This window comes from Megalobrama amblycephala, linkage group LG9, assembly GCF_018812025.1.
Source record: "Megalobrama amblycephala isolate DHTTF-2021 linkage group LG9, ASM1881202v1, whole genome shotgun sequence".
Classification (NCBI taxonomy): Eukaryota; Metazoa; Chordata; class Actinopteri; order Cypriniformes; family Xenocyprididae; genus Megalobrama; species Megalobrama amblycephala.
In genome coordinates, this window is record NC_063052.1 from 18,506,959 (window position 1) to 18,527,214 (window position 20,256).

At 35.5% G+C, this 20,256-nt stretch overlaps 1 protein-coding gene across 1 annotated transcript; it reads right to left on the minus strand.

Annotated features, from left to right (window-relative positions):
- Nucleotides 1–8,067: 8,067 nt before the first annotated feature.
- Nucleotides 8,068–11,613, minus strand: tbxta (T-box transcription factor Ta). The gene is made up of 8 exons (XM_048201992.1): nucleotides 11,158–11,613; nucleotides 10,591–10,855; nucleotides 10,267–10,401; nucleotides 10,095–10,156; nucleotides 9,928–9,989; nucleotides 9,655–9,828; nucleotides 9,097–9,220; nucleotides 8,068–8,989 (listed from the first exon to the last, which is right to left on the minus strand). Exons 1-8 carry the CDS (start codon nucleotides 11,340–11,342, stop codon nucleotides 8,725–8,727), a joined length of 1,272 nt encoding a protein of 423 aa, XP_048057949.1. The 5' UTR covers nucleotides 11,343–11,613; the 3' UTR covers nucleotides 8,068–8,724.
- Between the last annotated feature and the right edge of the window lie 8,643 nt (nucleotides 11,614–20,256).

Here is a 20,256-nt window from a genome sequence, read left to right on the forward strand (position 1 = left end):
TCTGTCTTTGGCTCACTGCAGTTTTAAAGAGAAAATACTCAGCAATGGTGTTGGCTTACAGTGCTCAGTGTAAATGAGTAACACCCCCTTTGAAAAGTAACATTTTAAACAATATCTCAATGAACACAAAAACAATTTCCAAAATGTTGATAAGACTAAGTTTAATATAATAATAATATCTGTTTAACTTATAACATGAAAGTAAGGTTAATAATATAACTTAGATTACACATTTTTCAGTTTTACTCAAATTAGGATGATGCAAAAATGAGTACACCCCACAACAAAAACTACTACATCTAGTACTTTGTTTGGCCTCCATGATTTTTAATGACAGCACCAAGTCTTCTGGGCATGGAATGAACAAGTTGGCATCATTTTGCAACATCTATCTTTGTCCATTCTTCAAGAATGACCTCTTTTAGAGACTGGATGCTGGATGGAGAGTGATGCTCAACTTGTCTCTTCAGAATTCCCCATAGGTGTTCGATTGGGTTCAGATCAGGAGCCACTGAATCACTTTCAACCTGTTCTTCAGAAATCCAACAGTGGCCTTAGATGTGTTGGAAATGGATATGTGGATATGTTGGAAAAGTGCACAACAACCAAGGGCACGGAGTGATGGTAGCGTCTTCTCATCATGAATTCATCTGTGAATTCATGATGCCATCAATGAAATGCAGCTCCCCGACACCAGCGGCCCACATAAGGACACTGCCACCACCATGTTTCACTGTAGGCACCGTGCATTTTTCTTTGTATTCCTCACCTTTGCGACACCATATAGTTTTAAAGCCATCAGTTCCAACAACATTTATCTTGGTCTCATCACTTCAGAGTATAGAGTCTCAGTAGTCTTCATCTTTGTCAGCATGGGCCCTGGCAAACTCTAAGTGGGCTTATTTGTGCCTGGGCTTTAGTAGAGGTTTCTTTCATGGACGGCACCCATGCATGCCATTCCTCTGCAGTGTATGCCGTATTGTGTCACTGGAAATAGTCACTCCAGTTTGGCTTTCTACTTCTTTAGATAATTGCAGTAAACTTGCATGCTGATTTTCTTCAACCCTTCCCATCAGAAGACGCTCCTGTCGAGGTGTTAACTTCTATGGACGACCTGGACGTCTCTGTTAGATGTTTGCAGTTCCATCTTTTTTTAATTTTTGTACCACTTTTGCTACAGTATTCTGACTGATAAGTAAAGCTTTGCTGATCTTCTTGTAGCCTTCACCTTTCTGGTGTAAAGAAATTATTTTCTTTCTCAGGTCTTGTGACATTTTTCTTCCATGTGGTGCCATTGCTGACAGCATGAAGAACATATAATCTGAGAATTACCAGTATTAACAGCAATGAAATCAATGTTTTTTCAAGCTGCAATTGTTAATCAGTAGACATGCATATCATACAGATGTGTGTGTGTGTGAGATATTAGAAGGATGTTAAAAATATTATATAAAAGTAATTTTGAGGCAAATCTAACCAAAGTCCCTTTCAAGAAAAGTCTGTTCACTCGGCAGCCATATTTGCAACACCTCCAGGCAGCTATTTCGGGCATCCAAGTCCTATCTATTTTAATGGGGGAATCCTGAAATCTCTAAAACTGCTTGGCGAACTTACAATTAAATAACATATTTCAAATCAGCAACAAAATCGTGACATGAACTGTCCCATAAATGTTGTTTCTTATGCTCAAATAGCGTTTAAAAAGCTTATTTTTCAGGCTGGATGAGCCAGTGTGCATGTGCAGTCCTAAGCACGAATCTCAGGTTTCTATATGGGAACCAGAGCCTCTAATGCCAGCTGCAGTGACGCAATGACTTTATCAATCAGCGATTGGCTCTTTTACTTAGAAGGCGGGATGTATTCCGCCATATTGCGCGTTGCAGTTTCTCGCATTCATAAGTAATAGGAGTGGACCATCTTTCTATATCTATAGTCTTTGATCTATTTCATAGTTTAAAAAAAGTTTGCATAACGTGTAACTTTCTTTTAAAAAAAAAAGCGGTAATGTCTTTTAAATAATCTAAAATAACTAACTAACTAATTAAATAAATAATGTGTAATTTAATAGTCTTGGCTTATTTTCACGGCTTGCTTCCTGTACTAAAAACTATGCTTTTTAAAAAAAAAAAAAAAAAGTTATATATCTCTTTTGAGTCAAAACTGTCATTCATACAATTTACAACTAACTAAATATGTATCTACATGTGATGTATTTACTTTTATATTCAAGCCTTCAACTCTGCCACATTCCACTATCATTTATTATCTGATTAAATTAAGAACTCTTAAATTCAACCAGTTTAACAGTTTACAATAAATGTACAGTATCTGTCTGCTGATGTTAAAAAATAGTTTTAAACGGCACCACCTACAAAAAAATAAAAAATAACCCACATCAATAGCCATCTCAGAGAATGACTAGTGCCTAATGTATCATAAACGCATAATTCTCAATACCCACCTTCTCAGTAACATGCAATGTTAGCAGTGTTAACAAGCAAACTCAAGACTGGTGAGGTCCATATGGGTAAAGCGGGCAGCAATGGAAAACAACAAATAGCACACTTCAGAACACAATTATCTCATTTGTCCTCACAGTGAGGGGTCCTATAGGCCTTCCTTTCCTCACCTGTGTGCCGAGCACACTTTGAAGAGCGTATTTAAAAGACACACTTGCCAGGAAGACAGAGACCCAATGAAGCTGTTATTAACGAGGATCAACACAGGCAGGCTGCCATATGTGTGTTTGAGTGTTTGTGTGTGTTTAGGATGTTATGAGTGTGCAGACAAACCACACAGACAAAGAGCTCAGTCAGAGAGCTAGAAATACTCTGAGAAGGCTCATCCCTAATCAGTGCAAGTGGCATTTAAAGAAACACCTCTATAAGACACCTGTGTGAACTTGATGAGAAATGACTTCATAAATCCACTAAAAATCACATGGATGCCAGTTAAAAGCTTAGCAAAAATTGATTTGGAAAATTAAGTTGTGAGATGCTAGCAGCATTTGAAGGCATATGATGTTAGCTTGATATTTTTTGTTTTATAATAAAGTGGAGCCACTGTATTTCATATTTACATTCATAATGCACATAAATGTGACTTCCTTCCTCACTGGAACAATGGTGACATCTCATTTATCGCATCTTCTGGCAATCAAGTCTACATATTTTTTTGTTATCAAGCCAGATCTTTTTCGCCTAAGCCCACCTCATCCATCATTGTACATTTTTGACGTTTTAAAGTCTAAATTAATAGATGTGTGATGCTCATGATGTTTTTAAACCCTCCTAATGCATTCAGGTCCTTGTTGACCCGGAAGAGATACATAACATTTTTTTTTTTAAGCCATAGTTTTACTAAATGAAACTTTGGATATGTGATAAGACTTTTAAAATACCCATCATTTATTTGTTTATTTCAGATTTCTTTTTTTTTTTTTTTTTTTTATAAAAAATGCAAGAGATATAACCATTCAAACTACATTATCAGAATTTCTTCATACATTGAAAAACCAGTGCATTATGTAAAAGTGCTTATACAACAGTCTGTAGCTTATACAATTTACAAAGTGCTTTTCAGGGCTGCATTCTGTGAGAGTTTCCACCTCCACACAGTACAGACAGAGATCTGTTTAGAAACTTTCATGGGTTGTCCTCTTTACTCTGGGAACACACACCATGGCTGCTCTTCCAGCTGCCTGTCACATTGCTCCTTCATTATTGTTTGCCTGTGGCCCTGTGACCCTCCAGGCTTCATTTACGCCCAAGTGTTGAGTGCTCAATCACGGCCCCAGACCGCCAATCTCCAGTGCTGTCAATGAGCAGTGACATCACCAACAGTCACGCCACAGCTCATGCGGAGAACGTTTATGACATGTTTCATTTCAGTTTATGAGAGATTTTAATCCTGATAAAACAAAGCTTTAAAAATTAAGAATAAAATACTAAAACCAGTACACTACTATTACCTCCGCTATACTACTACTAATAATAATAATAATAGTTATTATTATTGTTGTTGTTGTTGTTATTGTTATTATTGGTAATATCATAATTTAAACAAAGCTTTAAATAATAATAATAATAAAATATTAATTACAATACACTAACATTACCACTACTAGTAGTAGTATTACTACTACTACTTATAATAATAATTATTATTATTATTATTCTTAATGTAATTATTTGTTATTATTGCTATTATTATAATTTAAACAAAGCTTTTAAAAAATAATAATAAAATACTACTTCTACTACTTATATTAATAATAATAATTATTATTCTTATTATTATTAACACAGCATTAATACTAATAGACACTATACTAATAGTACGTAATAAAAAAAATATTATTATTAACACAGTGTTAATACTAATAAACACTATATTAATAGTACAAATATACTACTATTTATTTATTTATTTATTTGTTTGTTTGTTCATTTGTTTATGCAAGCTTTGTTTTTATTAGGTCAGTCCCTGAATTAAAATATATCTGAGAGACTTCCAAGAATATACATAAAAGAAGTACATGACACATGACATGCAAGAAAAAAAAATTAAATCGTGTGCACGATTTACTAATTCGTTCTCTCGATTTACTAAATTGTGCGCACGACTTACTAATCTGTTCCCTTGATTTACTAAATTGTGCGCATGACTTAATAATTTGTTCCCTCGATTTACTAAATTGTGCGCACGACTTACTAATTCGTTCCTTCGATTTACTAAATTGTGCGCATGACTTACTAATTTGTTCCCTCGATTTACTAAATTGTGCGCATGACTTACTAATTTGTTCCCTCGATTTACTAAATTGTGCGCATGACTTACTAATTCGTTCCCTCGATTTACTAAATTGTGCGCACGATTTAGCAATTTGTTCCCTCGATTTATTAAATTGTGCGCACGACTTAATTCATTCCCTTGATTTACTAAATTGTGCGCATGACTTAATAATTCGTTCCCTCGATTTACTAAATTGTGCGCACGACTTACTAATTCGTTTCTTCGATTTACTAAATTGTGCGCACGACTTACTAATTCGTTCCTTCGATTTACTAAATTGTGCGCATGACTTACTAATTTGTTCCCTCGATTTACTAAATTGTGCGCATGACTTACTAATTCGTTCCCTCGATTTACTAAATTGTGCGCACGATTTACCAATTTGTTCCCTCGATTTACTAAATTATGCGCACGACTTAATTCATTCCCTTGATTTACTAAATTGTGCGCATGACTTACTAATTCGTTCCCTCGATTTACTAAATTGTGCGCATGACTTACTAATTCGTTCCCTCGATTTACTAAATTGTGCGCATGATTTACCAATTTGTTCCCTCGATTTACTAAATTGTGCGCACGACTTACTAATTCGTTCCTTAGATTTACTAAATTGTGCGCATGACTTACTAATTTGTTCCCTCGATTTACTAAATTGTGCGCATGACTTACTAATTCGTTCCCTCGATTTACTAAATTGTGCGCACGATTTACCAATTTGTTCCCTCGATTTACTAAATTGTGCGCACGACTTCATTCATTCCCTTGATTTACTAAATTGTGCGCATGACTTAATAATTCGTTCCCTCGATTTACTAAATTGTGCGCACGACTTACTAATTCGTTCCCTCTCGATTTACTAAATTGTGCGCATGACTTACTAATTTGTTCCCTCGATTTACTAAATTGTGCGCATGACTTACTAATTCGTTCCCTCAATTTACTAAATTGTGCGCACGATTTACCAATTTGTTCCCTCGATTTACTAAATTGTGCGCACGACTTAATTCATTCCCTTGATTTACTAAATTGTGCGCATGACTTACTAATTCGTTCCCTCGATTTACTAAATTGTGCGCATGACTTACTAATTCGTTCCCTCGATTTACTAAATTGTGCGCATGATTTACCAATTTGTTCCCTCGATTTACTAAATTGTGCGCACGATTTACTAATCGTTCCCTCGATTTACTAAATTGCGCTTGACTTAATAATTCGTTCCCTCGATTTACTAAATTGTGCGCACGACTTACTAATTCGTTCCCTCGATTTACTAAATTGTGCGCATGACTTAATAATTCGTTCCCTCAATTTACTAAATTGTGTGCACGACTTACTAATTTGTTCCCTCGATTTATTAAATTGTGCGCACGACTTAATTCGTTCCCTCGATTTACTAAATTGTGCGCACGACTTAATAATTTGTTCCCTTGATTTACTAAATTGTGCGCACGACTTACTAATTCGTTCCCTCGATTTACTAAATTGTGCACATGACTTACTAATTCGTTCCCTCGATTTACCAAATCATGCACACGATTTACTAAAACATGCACCCGATTTATTATTTCGTTATTTAGATTTAGCCTACTATTTTTTTCCTGCATGTCATGTCCAGGGCTCCGTAGAACACAAATTATGTTCAGAAGTAAATGAATCTTTAACAAAGTGTGCAACATTAATGTTGATCCAAAAAGAGAGAATGTGTGTGTCTCTTCCCATTTAAAATATTAAAGGGTTAGTTCACCCAAAAATGAAAATTCTGTCATTTATTACTCATTGTCATTCCACACCCAAAAGACCTTCATTCAGCTTCGGAACACAAATTAAGATATTTTTAATGAAATCTGAGCGCTCTCAGACAGCAATTTAACCACCACTGTCAAGGCCCAGAAAGGTATACTAAAGAATTTTATGAAGCGACAAAAATACTTTTGTGCGCAAAAACAAAACAAAATGTCAAATTCACATGCGTCATCTACAGCATCGGCCAATAGTGAGTTGGCATTCAGACGTAAACACAGAAGCACTGCACTGTGCTTACTGCGTCATCTGCATAGGAGACTGACATGGAAGAGAAGAGATTGTTGATTAAAGTCATTATTTTAGTTTTGTTTTTGTGCACAAAAAATATTCTTGTCACTTCGTAACATTAAGGTTGAACCACTGTAGACTATTTTAACAATGTCTTTAGTACCTTTCTGGACCTTGAATGTGGTAATTAAATTGCTGTCTGAGGAGTCAGAGAGCTCTCGGATTTCATCAAAAATATCTTAATTTGTGTTACAGAGATGAACGAAGGTCTTACAGGTTTGGAACAACATGAAGGTGACTAATCCTTTAAATTCTTGTTTTTAGGTTTTGCCATTTTAATTTTCTCATTTGTGTCAGGATCAGTCAATTTTTTTTTCTTTTCTTTTTTGAAATGTGTTGACCATGTGTCACACAGATCTGCAGATTCTAACAAAGCGCTGTGAGAGATTGTGAAGCCCATCACATGCTCTGTATCTCACCGCCTGACATCTCTCTATTACAGCATTCACTGAGCCCAGACTTCATTTCACACAAACCTGCTGCTGCATTATCATCAGCGCTCATCTAAACTCACAACCTTTCCCTGAATTTAAGGATCATCTTCCACCTGCTTCAAACTGCCTCACTGATGTGGCTCCAGATCAAAATGTTTAACGATACACATGAAATAATAGAACAGTACGACTTTAAGTGATTAGACAAAGACCTGAAAAACCTTGTATGTTATCAGATTATTCATGTATAATGCCTAATTTATGATAAATGCTCGAATTTGTTTTAAACAAGCAAATATTTAAAACCTCTCCATCAATACTCATCTGTTTCATAGGAAACAACCATTAAAACCAATTAGCAGTTAGGACATTATTACTGCAATTTCATGATTTGTTATCATAACATTTTTTCTTTTGTTAAATCAACTTAGATAATTAATGTAGTTCAGCTAACATAATATTTTGAGTTTCTGTTGATTAAACCAATCGTCTTCATAGTATTAACTCAAATTTTTAATTTCAGTGAACTCAAAATTTTAAGGCAACCAGGTAACTTACTTTTTTTAAGTTAAACCAACAATCTTTTTTACAGTGACACCCTTTTAAAATGATCAATTGATATTCTAATAATTATAGCAGTGTGTTATTATTTGTTCCTTACAATGTCAAGATTTGTGCATAAAAGTCCCTTGAATAAACCAAATGTTAATAATATGACAAATAGGTAAGTAAAGACCACTGGCAAGTGTTTGACAGGGGAAAAAAAAGAAATTTAATTTATTATTAAAATGACATAAATAAAACTCACAAAGAGTCCAACAAATACAAATAGATAGATATGTACAAATGATTTCTCTATAGGACGGATTGCAGACATAACTACAGGGTCACTTTTTTTTTAAACCATTTTCACCATTTTAAACTAAACAGCAAATTCTGCCTTTCTCTTGTTGTACAGAAAGCACAGGTCAGACTGTTACAGTTACATACTGTAATACAATGAAAATGGTCGTTAATTTCTATTTATTTACACACATATACATTTTAGTGAGTCAACAGCACGATTTGGTCTTATTAATCTTTTAGATAATATTATTAAGAATAAACACCATAATTGGCCCCATTTTTTGGCAGATGATGGTTTTTGTAAATATAGATACTCTATGATTAAGCGATTGTCTCTTATCAGATATTGATTGTGTTATCGCATGCCACAATATCATACACACGTGATTTTTTTTAAAAATAGACCCGTTTTCTGATTGTCGAAACGGCGAGAAGCTCTTCTACGTTCCCTCTGGAAGTAGGCCAGCCTTTGTAGGATCTTGACCTCAGATCAAGTCCCATACTGCACCATCAGTCACAGAGTCTCAGTTGGAATTAAAGCAGGCGCTTCATCTGGAACTCAGTAGCTCTGTGCCACAGGCGCCCAGGATGCTGTAAGCCTGGCGATGGAGCTCTCAAACTGGGCATCTCCCACGCCAACCTCGCTCAGGCCTGGATCATACATAGAGGAGGGAGAAGACACGGGCAGAGAAGAGGTCAGCCCAGAGTAGGACACCGAAGAACCGCGCAGGAACTGAGACGTCAGGCCGCCCGTGATGGACCCCGATGCTGAGCCCGACGGGGTGAGGGTCGTCCCCGCAACGGACCACAAGCTTGGGTACTGGCTATAAACATAGAAAGTACATGGTTAGTTAGCAAATCCATTGGTCAGTCGTTGTTATTTATACAAAAAAATAAGAAAGATCATTGTTTATGTGTGGAAAGTACTGACCTGGTGTTTGAGGTAGTGTTGGTGGTGTGGGCCAGGGTGCCCATGCCACTGGAGTTGGGTATCTGCAGGGCTGACCAGCTATCGTGAGAAGCAAGACTTCCTGAAGAGTTGTCCATGTAGTTATCTAAAAGCAAAATACAAGTAAAGTAAATAAATGGAAAGGAATAGATTGAAATACACAATAAAAACGCTTTCTGAGTGAGAGAAACTGCTGTGAATGGCAATGTTACTGTGCTAAAATGGACTGAGTTTTAACTATAAAGGTTTCAAGTCTGCCAATTTCATTTTTTCGGCTGCACACCCTCAGAAACCAACTACTGCCTTGATCAATATTATAAAAAAACATCCGTCCCACTTTATATTAAGTCTACAATGCACTTATTGTGTACATCCATGTTTTTACATTGTACTTATATTTTAAAAAAATACCTGCATGTAATTAAATACTTCATTTTAATACAAAGTATATTTCTTTTTCTTGTCATTACTTGTTTAGTGTATAAGGCTTTGCCAGTAAAGTACTTTAAGCTGAATTGAACTGAATGAATTTGCTCTTACTGGTGGTAGTGCTGCGGTGGGGGTAATGGCTGGGATACGGAGCGGCTCTGTGGTTCCTCAGGCTGGAGTATCTCTCACAGTATGAGCCGGAGGAGTGAACAGGAGCCCCACTGAACTGAGGAGGGCTGCTGCTGGGGCCCATAGGGCCGTTACTGGGCAGGAACCAGCCACCAACTGTTGGAGGAAGATGCAAATGTTAAATATGCTATAAGACACTGTTTGAGGGGAAGATTTAGTTGTTTATAAAGTTCTTTTGAGTGTTGGTTCACTTACGTTGTGAGTATCCAGATTGCTGATTGTCAGTGCTGTGGTCTGGGACTTCCTTGTGGTCACTTCTGTTAACATGACAACAAAAAATGTTCAGTTGTAATCATGAACATCAACAGTAACGGAATGGCTTTTAAAGAGAAATTGTCTCATAATTGTATTTTTTCTTGTACCTTTCTTTGGCATCTAGGAATGCTTTGGCAAATGGATTGTGCTTAATCTTCAGAGCTGTGATCTGAAAAATAATTCAGGATTAGAGCAAATGAATATAAAGGAAAATGTTCAATGAATACAACATTTTGAAGGTTGAGGACACATCTCAGGAGTCATTTAACAAACACTCACCTCTTCATTCTGATAAGCTGTGACTGCAATAAACTGGGTCTCAGGAAAAGACTGACTGCTGATCATTTTCTGAATCCCACCGACTTTCACTATGTGAATTCTGGGTTCGTATTTGTGCAAAGAGTTCAACATAATCTAAAAGAGAAGAAGAAATGATTGTTTTCATTAGTAATTTCATGAATGTTGAATATAATTTCAATTTTAAGTATAATTTAAACAAAATAATATGTAAAATATTTAACTCCTAACAAAAACGGTATACTTTTACTGTAAACTTTTTTATTTTTATTAATTTTACCATTGAGAACTAAAGATTTCCTTTACCTGTCCTCCTCCATTGAGTTTATTGGAGAGTTTGACTTTGCTGAAAGAGACGGGAGCTTTCATCCAGTGCGCGCCGAAGTTGGGTGAGTCTGGGTGGATGTAGACGCAGCTCGGACTCTGAGGTTCGGGTTTCCCGCCGGGAACCCATTCGCCGTTCACATATTTCCACCGGTTATTATCGGCCGCCACGAAGTCCAGCAGGACCGAGTACATTGCGTTGGGGTCGAGACCGGTGACACTGGCTCTGAGCACGGGAAACATTCGCCTAGAAGACGAGACAAAGATTTGTCAGAACATTTTAATAGTATTCAAACTTGATGAACTCGACAAGTATTATCGCGATAAAACTAGAACGCTAATGAACAACCGATTCGTAACCATAGCAACGCTAGTGAAACTTTATTTTAGCGACGAATGACTACTGAGAATGTCTAGCGTAACTTCAGGAACCATTTTCATTACTTTTTTTTTTACGTTAGATTAGGGGCAGTAACGTTATAAAAAAAAACATATAGGGAGCGTTTTAATGCAGTGAATTCTATCAACTGTTGTCAAATCTCAACATACCTTCCAGTCTTAGTGACAATCATTTCATTGGTAAGTTCTTTAAATTTGGTCCACAACTCCGCGTCTTCAAGGGAAAGTTTAATATCCCGCTCGGACGCGTCGCCTTTCTCGCTGCCCTTCTGAAATTCGCTCTCCACGGCGCTCAGGAGGTGATCCAAGCGCTGATCGGGACTTGAGGAAGACATATTTCCGATAAAATAAACCTTGGGTTAAGTCCGAAATCACCAAATCCCGTTGGGTCACGATGCTTTGACAGCACGACTCAATCTGCCCTTTTAACGCGCCGGGAGCCTTTTTAAAGGCCCGATACTGAGCTCCTGCTGTTACGGGGCGTGACCCGGAGCGCGAGACCAGGCCCATCTCGCCCTAATAGCGCCCGATAATTTGTCGCCACAAAACGGAAAGTATTCATAGTGGCACGTTACAAAGTGTTAAAGTGCTTGAAGAAAGTCTACAGTCACTGAAAAATGTTTAAGATACATAGGCCTTTGTGAAAATAATAATAATAATAATAATGAAATAAAAAAATGTAAAAAATGACATCATTAACAAACTAAGCACAATTTAAGCTATTACACTGGACAATAATAATGTTTTTGAATTTGAAACTGATTCTGAAAATACTTTACACACTTTTAGGCTACTTGTTCTGTCTTTTATTGTGACTATTAGCTATTAGCATATTATTAAATAGCCTAGTTTAAATACATTCTTATATATATATATATATATATATATATATATATATATATATATATATATATATAGGTAGCCTATTCTTATTATTAGAATTATTTTAATGTAAACATTGACCAAAATGCTCGTTTTATAAGAACATCGGAGTATATAGCCTATATATGGTGGAATGATTGGCTAAATCCAAACTTGTTTTCATTTTCGCGAACTCGCCTTTGAAACAAAAGAAGGAAGAGAGACAGTGTCTGCTCCCTCGGTGCCTTTGAACTCAGCTGTATATTTGCGAATAATGCTAATCTTTTGTTGTCCCAGATACACATGTGAGAAAGCTCGTGTTTACTGGGACGGGCCATTAGGATGCGGCCATTGACGCGTCCTGCGCCAGTGCTCGACTGAAGTGTGGATGGCCCAAAGGTGATTTGTGTGAATTCCCTTAATCCAGCATGACTCCAGCCAGATAAGTGTCCTACAGCAATATCTGGGATATTTATGTGCTGCTTTTCGGCCTGAATTTTAACACGTACCTCAAATATAGTCTATACAGCTTGGAACTTTTTTTCTTTGTTTAAAATAATAAATAAACATAAAATTACTTACTTCTTATGAGTAGGCTATTTAAATAGGCTACTTAAATTAAGCTATAAATGTAACAATATTTTTGTTGTTTTAAAAATTGGATTGGCCTATTGTTTACTTCGTGGCAGTTTTCATTTAAAGTAATGAATGGTACAGTCAATAAATGTAGCTCGGATTATATTAGGGTTCTTGACACGAGAAGTTGAGCAATGGCTTGCATTGTGACATGTTATACTTCATCTAAACCTAGTGTAAACAACTGAAACATTTCTAATTCATTTGTAATTGTAAGTTGTGTTTATATATAAATCTTCTAAAATCTATATGAAGTTTTTGAAGACACTTTATGGAATACTTTTTACACTGTAAAAAACTGTTGATTTAACTTAAAATTTTGTTCATTGAAATTAAAAAATTGAGTTAATACAATGAAGGCGATTGATTTAATCAACAGAAACTCAAAATATTATGTTATATGAACTTTTAAGTATCTAAGTTGATTTGACAAAAAAAAAAGTTATGATAACAAATCATGAAAATATTTTTTAATAGTCTTAAAATTAATACGTCATGCAATGGGACCATTATACTTCAATAAAAAGGCATCTAAAATATATATTTAACCTAATATCTTCATGTTTGGAAAAAAAAACATGCAACAACAATGAAAACCAGCTTTAATTCACTGAGGCAGTTACTTAGAATTATTGATTAAGTATTTTATAAACACGACCAGCCTCCCTTATTTAGCCTATATTGTCTCACAATTGACAGCGCATTATATTTTTCTTACATGATCTAAGATGGTAGGCATTGATGTGGACTGTTTTAAGTTTAAAAGAGCTCTGTGAATCGGTGTCTCTCTGACGCACTTGGAGTTGATGATAGAGGATGTTGATGTAGTCCGCACTTCTCAGGGGCCATAAATGTGAAGGGCCCTCACACCTTTCCACTGCTTAGATTCAGCTGATTTACAGACTAACAAACAGCCTGTCATCAGTCACATCAAGCTCACTCTCCTGTCCTGAGCTTCTGTTTCATTCTCTTTCTCACACACACACACACGTTTGTTTTTGTGAATTGTGGGGACATTCCATAGGCATAATGATTTTTATACTGTACAAACCGTATTTTTTGTCGCCTTACACCTATCACAGGAAACATTTTTACTTTCTCACAAAAACTCATTCTGTATGATTTATAAGCCTTTTGAAAAATGGGGACATGGGGTAATGTCCTCATAAGTCACACTCTCCTTAGTCATACCTATGTCATTATACAAATTTGTGTCCTGATATGTCACAAAAACGTGTGCACACACACACACGCATTATACTTTGTTTCCTTCGATACACTTGGGGAAATGACAAGCTCACTCAACCTCTGATATTCGACAACCATGATTATTATATTTGGGCTAGAATTACTGACTTAAAATATTACATATGAGCTTATTTTTAAATGAAACCTAACTTTTGTTAAACATATTGCAGATTTAAATACAATTTCATCTTTCAGCAGAAATAGAAATACATAATAATAATAAGTGAACCTGTAGTTGCTATATACCCGATCTGACCCATAAACCAGTGTATTATTCGATTGTAAAGTTAATCACATGAAAGTACACAGCTTTTTAATGTTGATGTAGGTTTTGTGCGAGCGGTTCTGCTCGGCGATGTAGGGGTTAAGAGATGCTGCCTTTCCCTGGCACAAGGACACTCTCACCTCAGTGAGAAATATTACAGAGGACTGGTGCTCCACAAAAGGACAGTTATAAGAGAAGATGCATATTTTCCACACTTCTCCTCTCTGGCCTAAATCAGTAAACAGGGGAGTCAGATGAGTCAGTCTTTGAAAAATAAAAGAGACAAGACACACACATAGACATACGCGCACACACACACGTTTCCATGTTTTATGGGGACATTCCATAGACAATGATTTTTATACTGTTCAAACTGTATATTCTATTCCCGAAACCTACTCATCACTGAAAACTTTCTGAATTTTTACATTTTCAAAAAACATCATTCTGTATGATTTATAAGCTGTTTTTTTTCTCATGGGGACTCCAAATTGCTCCAAAATTGAATCATTTTTTATTGTGTTAATAAATAATGTTATTTTTGAGTCTTTCATTAATAGGCAGTTAAAAAGATCAGCATTTATTTAAAATATAAATATTTTGTAACTTTATAAATGTCACTTTTAATCAATTTAACGCATCCTTGCTGAATAAAAGTATTCATTTCTTTAAAAATAACTGTTAGTGACCTCAAACTTTTGATGTAGCATTTTATATTACCTATTAGTATACACTGTATACATACATTACATAGTACAGTACATTTATTTCTTTTTCTTTTGTCTCACTGTTTAAGACTAGACACACACACACACACACACCAACATGGTGTTTAATCAAAAGTTGTTGTTGTTGCTGCTGTCCATCGTTCATAAATTTGTCATAAAGTTTTCAGCTGTTTTGTGGAGACAGTCAAGCTCCAAAATTAACTGTTATGTTTATTATGTTGATTGATAATCATTATTTAATCATATTTTAGCCTGAATGATTTGTTAATAAACTAAATGTTTTTGCTGTAAACGCATGCAAAACGCAAGTAATTATGTCAGCCATTTTGAATTCAATTTCAGTTTATAAGTGCAATTGACGCGAGTGCACGCAAGCATCAATGAAATCAGAATTTTAAAATCACAAGCCAGTTTTTTCAGCACAGCTGTCATTGCATTTGAAGTGGTTTTATAACCGAAGACAGACTGAAGCAGTGGAGGACGGTGCATGTGTATGTGGAGGGACACTAGATCGAGTGGGTTTACAGTACTGCCGTCCACACAGACACACTCCCCCCGCTCTCAGCCAGATGTGGATTGAGTCTTGAGATGCGTCTGTCACTGCTGCGTTTCCACTTCAAGTTCAGGAAATCTAAACTTTCCTCTCCTAATCACCCTGCCCTTTGAAAAGGATAAAAAAGACTGGAGGGACAGTAATTGTTCCCCTCTCCCTCTCTCTCGGCCCCCCTCCCCGCAATAGACGTCAGACCTTTTGGATGCTAATGAGAGAGGGAGAGAAGATGGTATTGCTTCAGAAGCTTCTGATGAACTTTATCCTGTAGGGACACAGTGAGGTGAGAGCTGAAGAAAGTCAACAGCCAGCGGAGAAAGCTGTGAGAGAAAATCATAGAGGGAAGTTTCTTTAAACTGGTCTAATCAGGAGTGGGTTTTTTCGTTTGTTTTTTTCATTTTGTCATTACCAAAAACTCTTGATGGAGGTGATTTCAATTTCAAGAGTACTCAAATATACTTTAGAAGGTTTCTTCTGTCTTCTAAGTATGAAAATAAAATGGTATATTTAAACTATTTCTTTTTGCTTTTGCTTGCAAACAATAAAAACCAAAGGTAAAAATAGAAAGTAATATTTACACACTACTTTTCAGAAGTATGGGGTCAGTAAGATTTTAAAATGTTTTTTTAAATATATGTCTCATATGCTCACCATAGCTACATATTTGATTAAAATTATAATAAAAAGTAATATTGTGAAATATTATTGCAATTTAAAATAACTGTGTTCTATTTGAATATATTTTCCTGTGATGGTAAAGCTGAATTTTCAACATCATTACTCCAGTTTTCAGTGTCACATGATCCTTCAGAAATGCTGATTTGCTGCTCAAGAAACATTTCTTATTACTATCAATGTTGAAAACAGCTTAATATTTTGTGTGGAAACTATTAAGATGCACTTTTTTCAAGATTCTTTGATGAATAGAAAGTTGAAGCATTTATTTGAAATGTTTATAAATGTCTTTACTGTCACTTTGGACCAATTTAATGCGCCTTTGCTGAATAAAACTATCAATTTCTTTCAAAAAAATTCAGTAACACTTTAGTATAGGGAACACATATTCACTATTAACTATGACTTTTCCCTCAATAAACTCCTAATTTACGTCTTAATAATAGTAAGTTTTATAGTTTTAAATAGTTTTAAATAGTAGGTATTGGGTAGGATTTAATATGTGCTTAATATGTACTAATAAACAGCCAATATTCTAGTAATATGCATGCCCTTAAAATAAAGTGTTACCAAAAATTCTTACGGACCCCAAACTCTGTATGTAGTACATCTTGTATACACTATATAGGGTGAATTCAGGATGATTGGGACACTTTTTGCCATTGAGATGAAAAGGTGTCCCAATCAACCTGAATTCACCCTACATACAATTTTATACATCCATATAATGCAGTATACATTAGTAATTTCTTAATTCTTAAACTCTATTGTATTATTTATCAGTTTTTTTCTATGATGTATTTTAAAAGCAACCCAGACCCTCATCAGTTTTGTATCCGTTTGTTTTTCTGTGGTCATACAGAATGACAAGCTTTTTCACACCATGATGATAATAATAATACTATGTGATCAAATTATTGATATTTTCACTATGACATTAACATATGAAATATGATCTATGTAATGAGGGCACGTCCTGGGTCAGCATATTTTGTTGATCCTGGAACAACATTCCTGTCCGAAAATGTAATCCTAACCATATCCCTATCCCTAAACCTAACCCATAAGTTATCCCTAAAATCACAGAGAAATGATAGGTGAATAACACTGATGTAGAAGCACCTAACCCTGGTTGTGAGCCTAAACTTGACGTACTTGTACTTAAAATCTGATTGGTTGATTGGAATGTTGTTCCAGGATCAACAAAGATGTTGAACAGTTTTCTTTATGTCTACTATTAAAAATAAAGCATGTTGGCATGGATACATGGCTCTCCATCTCACTTCAGTGTTAGCTGGTTTGAGCACACAGGTCAGGCAGAGAGGGTGACAACGCACTGATTTACAGCACACTCCAAGGTCAGGTTGCCCAGCAACAAAGACACAGTGATAACAACTCATTAGATCTTTTTACTCCTTTGAAATGTTTTGCATTCTGATGGTTGTTTTAAACATGATGGTTGTTTTCATTGTTTTTCTGCTTCACAATATTTATAAATGACCTCTTTATCAAAATGTACTGAGAAATTTTGTCACTAAATGCAAATAAATATGTAACAACAGCGTTTATATACACTCTCTGAAGTGAAGGTTCTTTATAGATACTTAAAGGGATAGTTCACCCAAAAATGAAAATTTGATGTTTATCTGCTTACCCCCAGCACATCCAAGATGTAGGTGACAGTTTCTTCAGTAGAACACAAATTATGATTTTTAACTCCAAACGTTGCCGTCTGTCAGTCAAATAATGGGAGTGAATGGGAACTCGGACAATAAGAGTCGAAAAAACATGAACAGACAAATCCAAATTAAACCCTGCGGCTCGTGACGACACATTGATGTCCTAAGACAGGAACCGATCGGTTTGTGCGAGAAACCGAACAGTATTTATATCATTTTTTACCTCTAATACACCATTATGTCCAACTGCGTTCAGTACTCGCTTAGTGACGGCAGTGATGTCTCGCGCTTATACTTCAATGAGCGTGAGACATCACTGCCGTTGTCAGAGCGTGATCAGACCTCACTAAGCGAGTGCTGAACGCAGTTGGACATTGTGATTTGTCTGTGCATGTTTTTTTTACTCTTATTGTTCGAGTTCCCATTCACTCCCATCATTTGACTGACAGACGGCAACGGTTGCAGTTAAAAATCATCATTTGTGTTCTACTGAAGAAACAAAGTCACCAAAGTCAAAGTCATTTTCATTTTTCATTTTTCATTATCACTACAAAAAAATCAAAATAACCTGTTAAACATTAAAGTATTATACAATCATGTAAGACATTTCTCATTATATAGAACCTTTTTGGCATAAAGCTTGAGTCAACAACCCTAGGGTTTTATATAGAAGCCCACTGAACCTTTTTTTGTTTGTTTGTTTGTTTGTTTCCCATTGGAACTTCCATATCTGTGCCTCAGGAATCAAAAACTTCTATAAGGGGAAATAAATATGTCCCAAGTGTTGCCGTTTACATTAGTCTTATAGCCTTTAGGCCTACACAATATTACGACTATAATTGTTTTAATAGCTGACATGTTCATGTGTTATAAGGGTCTCTCACAGAGTGAAAATATGTTTGATTATGTTTAAACTTGTCTTTAAAGAAATGCGCGTAACCACATAGGGTGCAGAGATGCTTCCTTTAGCAGATTTTTCATGTTTTGTGGTGTCTCACTGAGGTCAACACTCACCAGTGTGTGAAAAAAACATAATTAAAACATTCACTGCAGTCACAAGCAGACTCACACACACAAATTCTCAAGGTAGTGTGCAAATTGATTATTTAAAGGAAACATTGGTCACTGTTAAAGATTTCAATTGCATCCAAATATAAAGAAGTTTTACTTCCTCTTCCCATGATTGTTCCTTTATCAGATTGGTTTTGAATGTAAGCAATTTGAATTACAGTGATGTTTTACTTGAATGCAAGTGGAAACACAGTGTATGCAGAAACATATAAGCAGCGAATATGCATGCAGCAGGGTGATGGTGTAGGTGTAAACCTGATGCTTCATTTCCTTTTAACCCTGGGGATGATGTCTTCATAATGATGCCACTTGTAGCTACAGGCTAAAAACGCCTCTGACTTCATCAAAACCCAGTGATATTATTGAAGTTTTATGTCTTACCACAAATGTAGGAATGCAGTTTTTTTTTTAGAAAGGTACATTTAATTAGTGCAGTTATTTAGAGATGCACCGATACTAAATTTCTCCACCGATACGATAGCCGACTATAACAGAGGGATATCTGCCAATACCAATAATGATACAGATAGTTTGGGGGTTCTGCCTTTTATACCTTCTTTTAAATTAATGACATTTCATTATAATTAATGATTAATCATATTTTTAATTATTAAATTTAAAAGAAATGCAAATAAAAATGTTATTCTCTCCATTTCATCAACTTGTTTCAGAGTAACTGGTATCTGTTATAAACATAAACACATTACTCAAATTAATATTAACAAAATATTAACTAAATTCTAAAGATTAAATGAATATTTCTTAAATTTCTGAATGTTATTAATTCATAAAATTACTATTATTGAACATCAAACTGGTTTCTTAGCATTTTCTTTACACAAATTACAATTTCAGTGCATTTCCCTCTTTTGATTGACAGGATATATCGTCCTTGAATATCGGCAAATAGCCAATAGTGTGAAAATTTGCTTTTATCGGCCGAATACCGATTATTGGGAATATCGGCTATTTATAAACTACCAGCCGATAGTGTGAAAATTTGCTTTTACTGGGCGAATACCGAATATTGGGAATATTGGCTGTTTTTAAACTACCAGCTGATAGCCGATAGTGTGGAAATTTGCTTTTACTGGCCGAATACTGAATATTGAGAATATCGGCTGTTTTTAAACTACCAGCCGATAACCGATAGTGTGGAAATTTGCTTTTACTGGCCGAATACCGAATATTGGGAATATTGGCTGTTTTTAAACTACCAGCCGATAGCCGATAGTGTGGAAATTTGCTTTTACTGGCCGAATACCGAATATTGTGAATATCAGCTGTTTTTAAACTATCGGCCGATAGCCAATAGTGTGAAAATTTGCTTTTATCGGCCGAATACCGATTATTGGGAATATCGGCTGTTTTTAAACTATCGGCCGATAGCCAATAGTGTGAAAATTTGCTTTTATCGGCTGAATACCGATTACTGGGAATATCGTCTGTTTTTAAACTACTAGCCGATAGCCGATAGTGTGAAAATTTGCTTTTACTGGCCGAATACTGAATATTGGGAATATCAGCTGTTTTTAA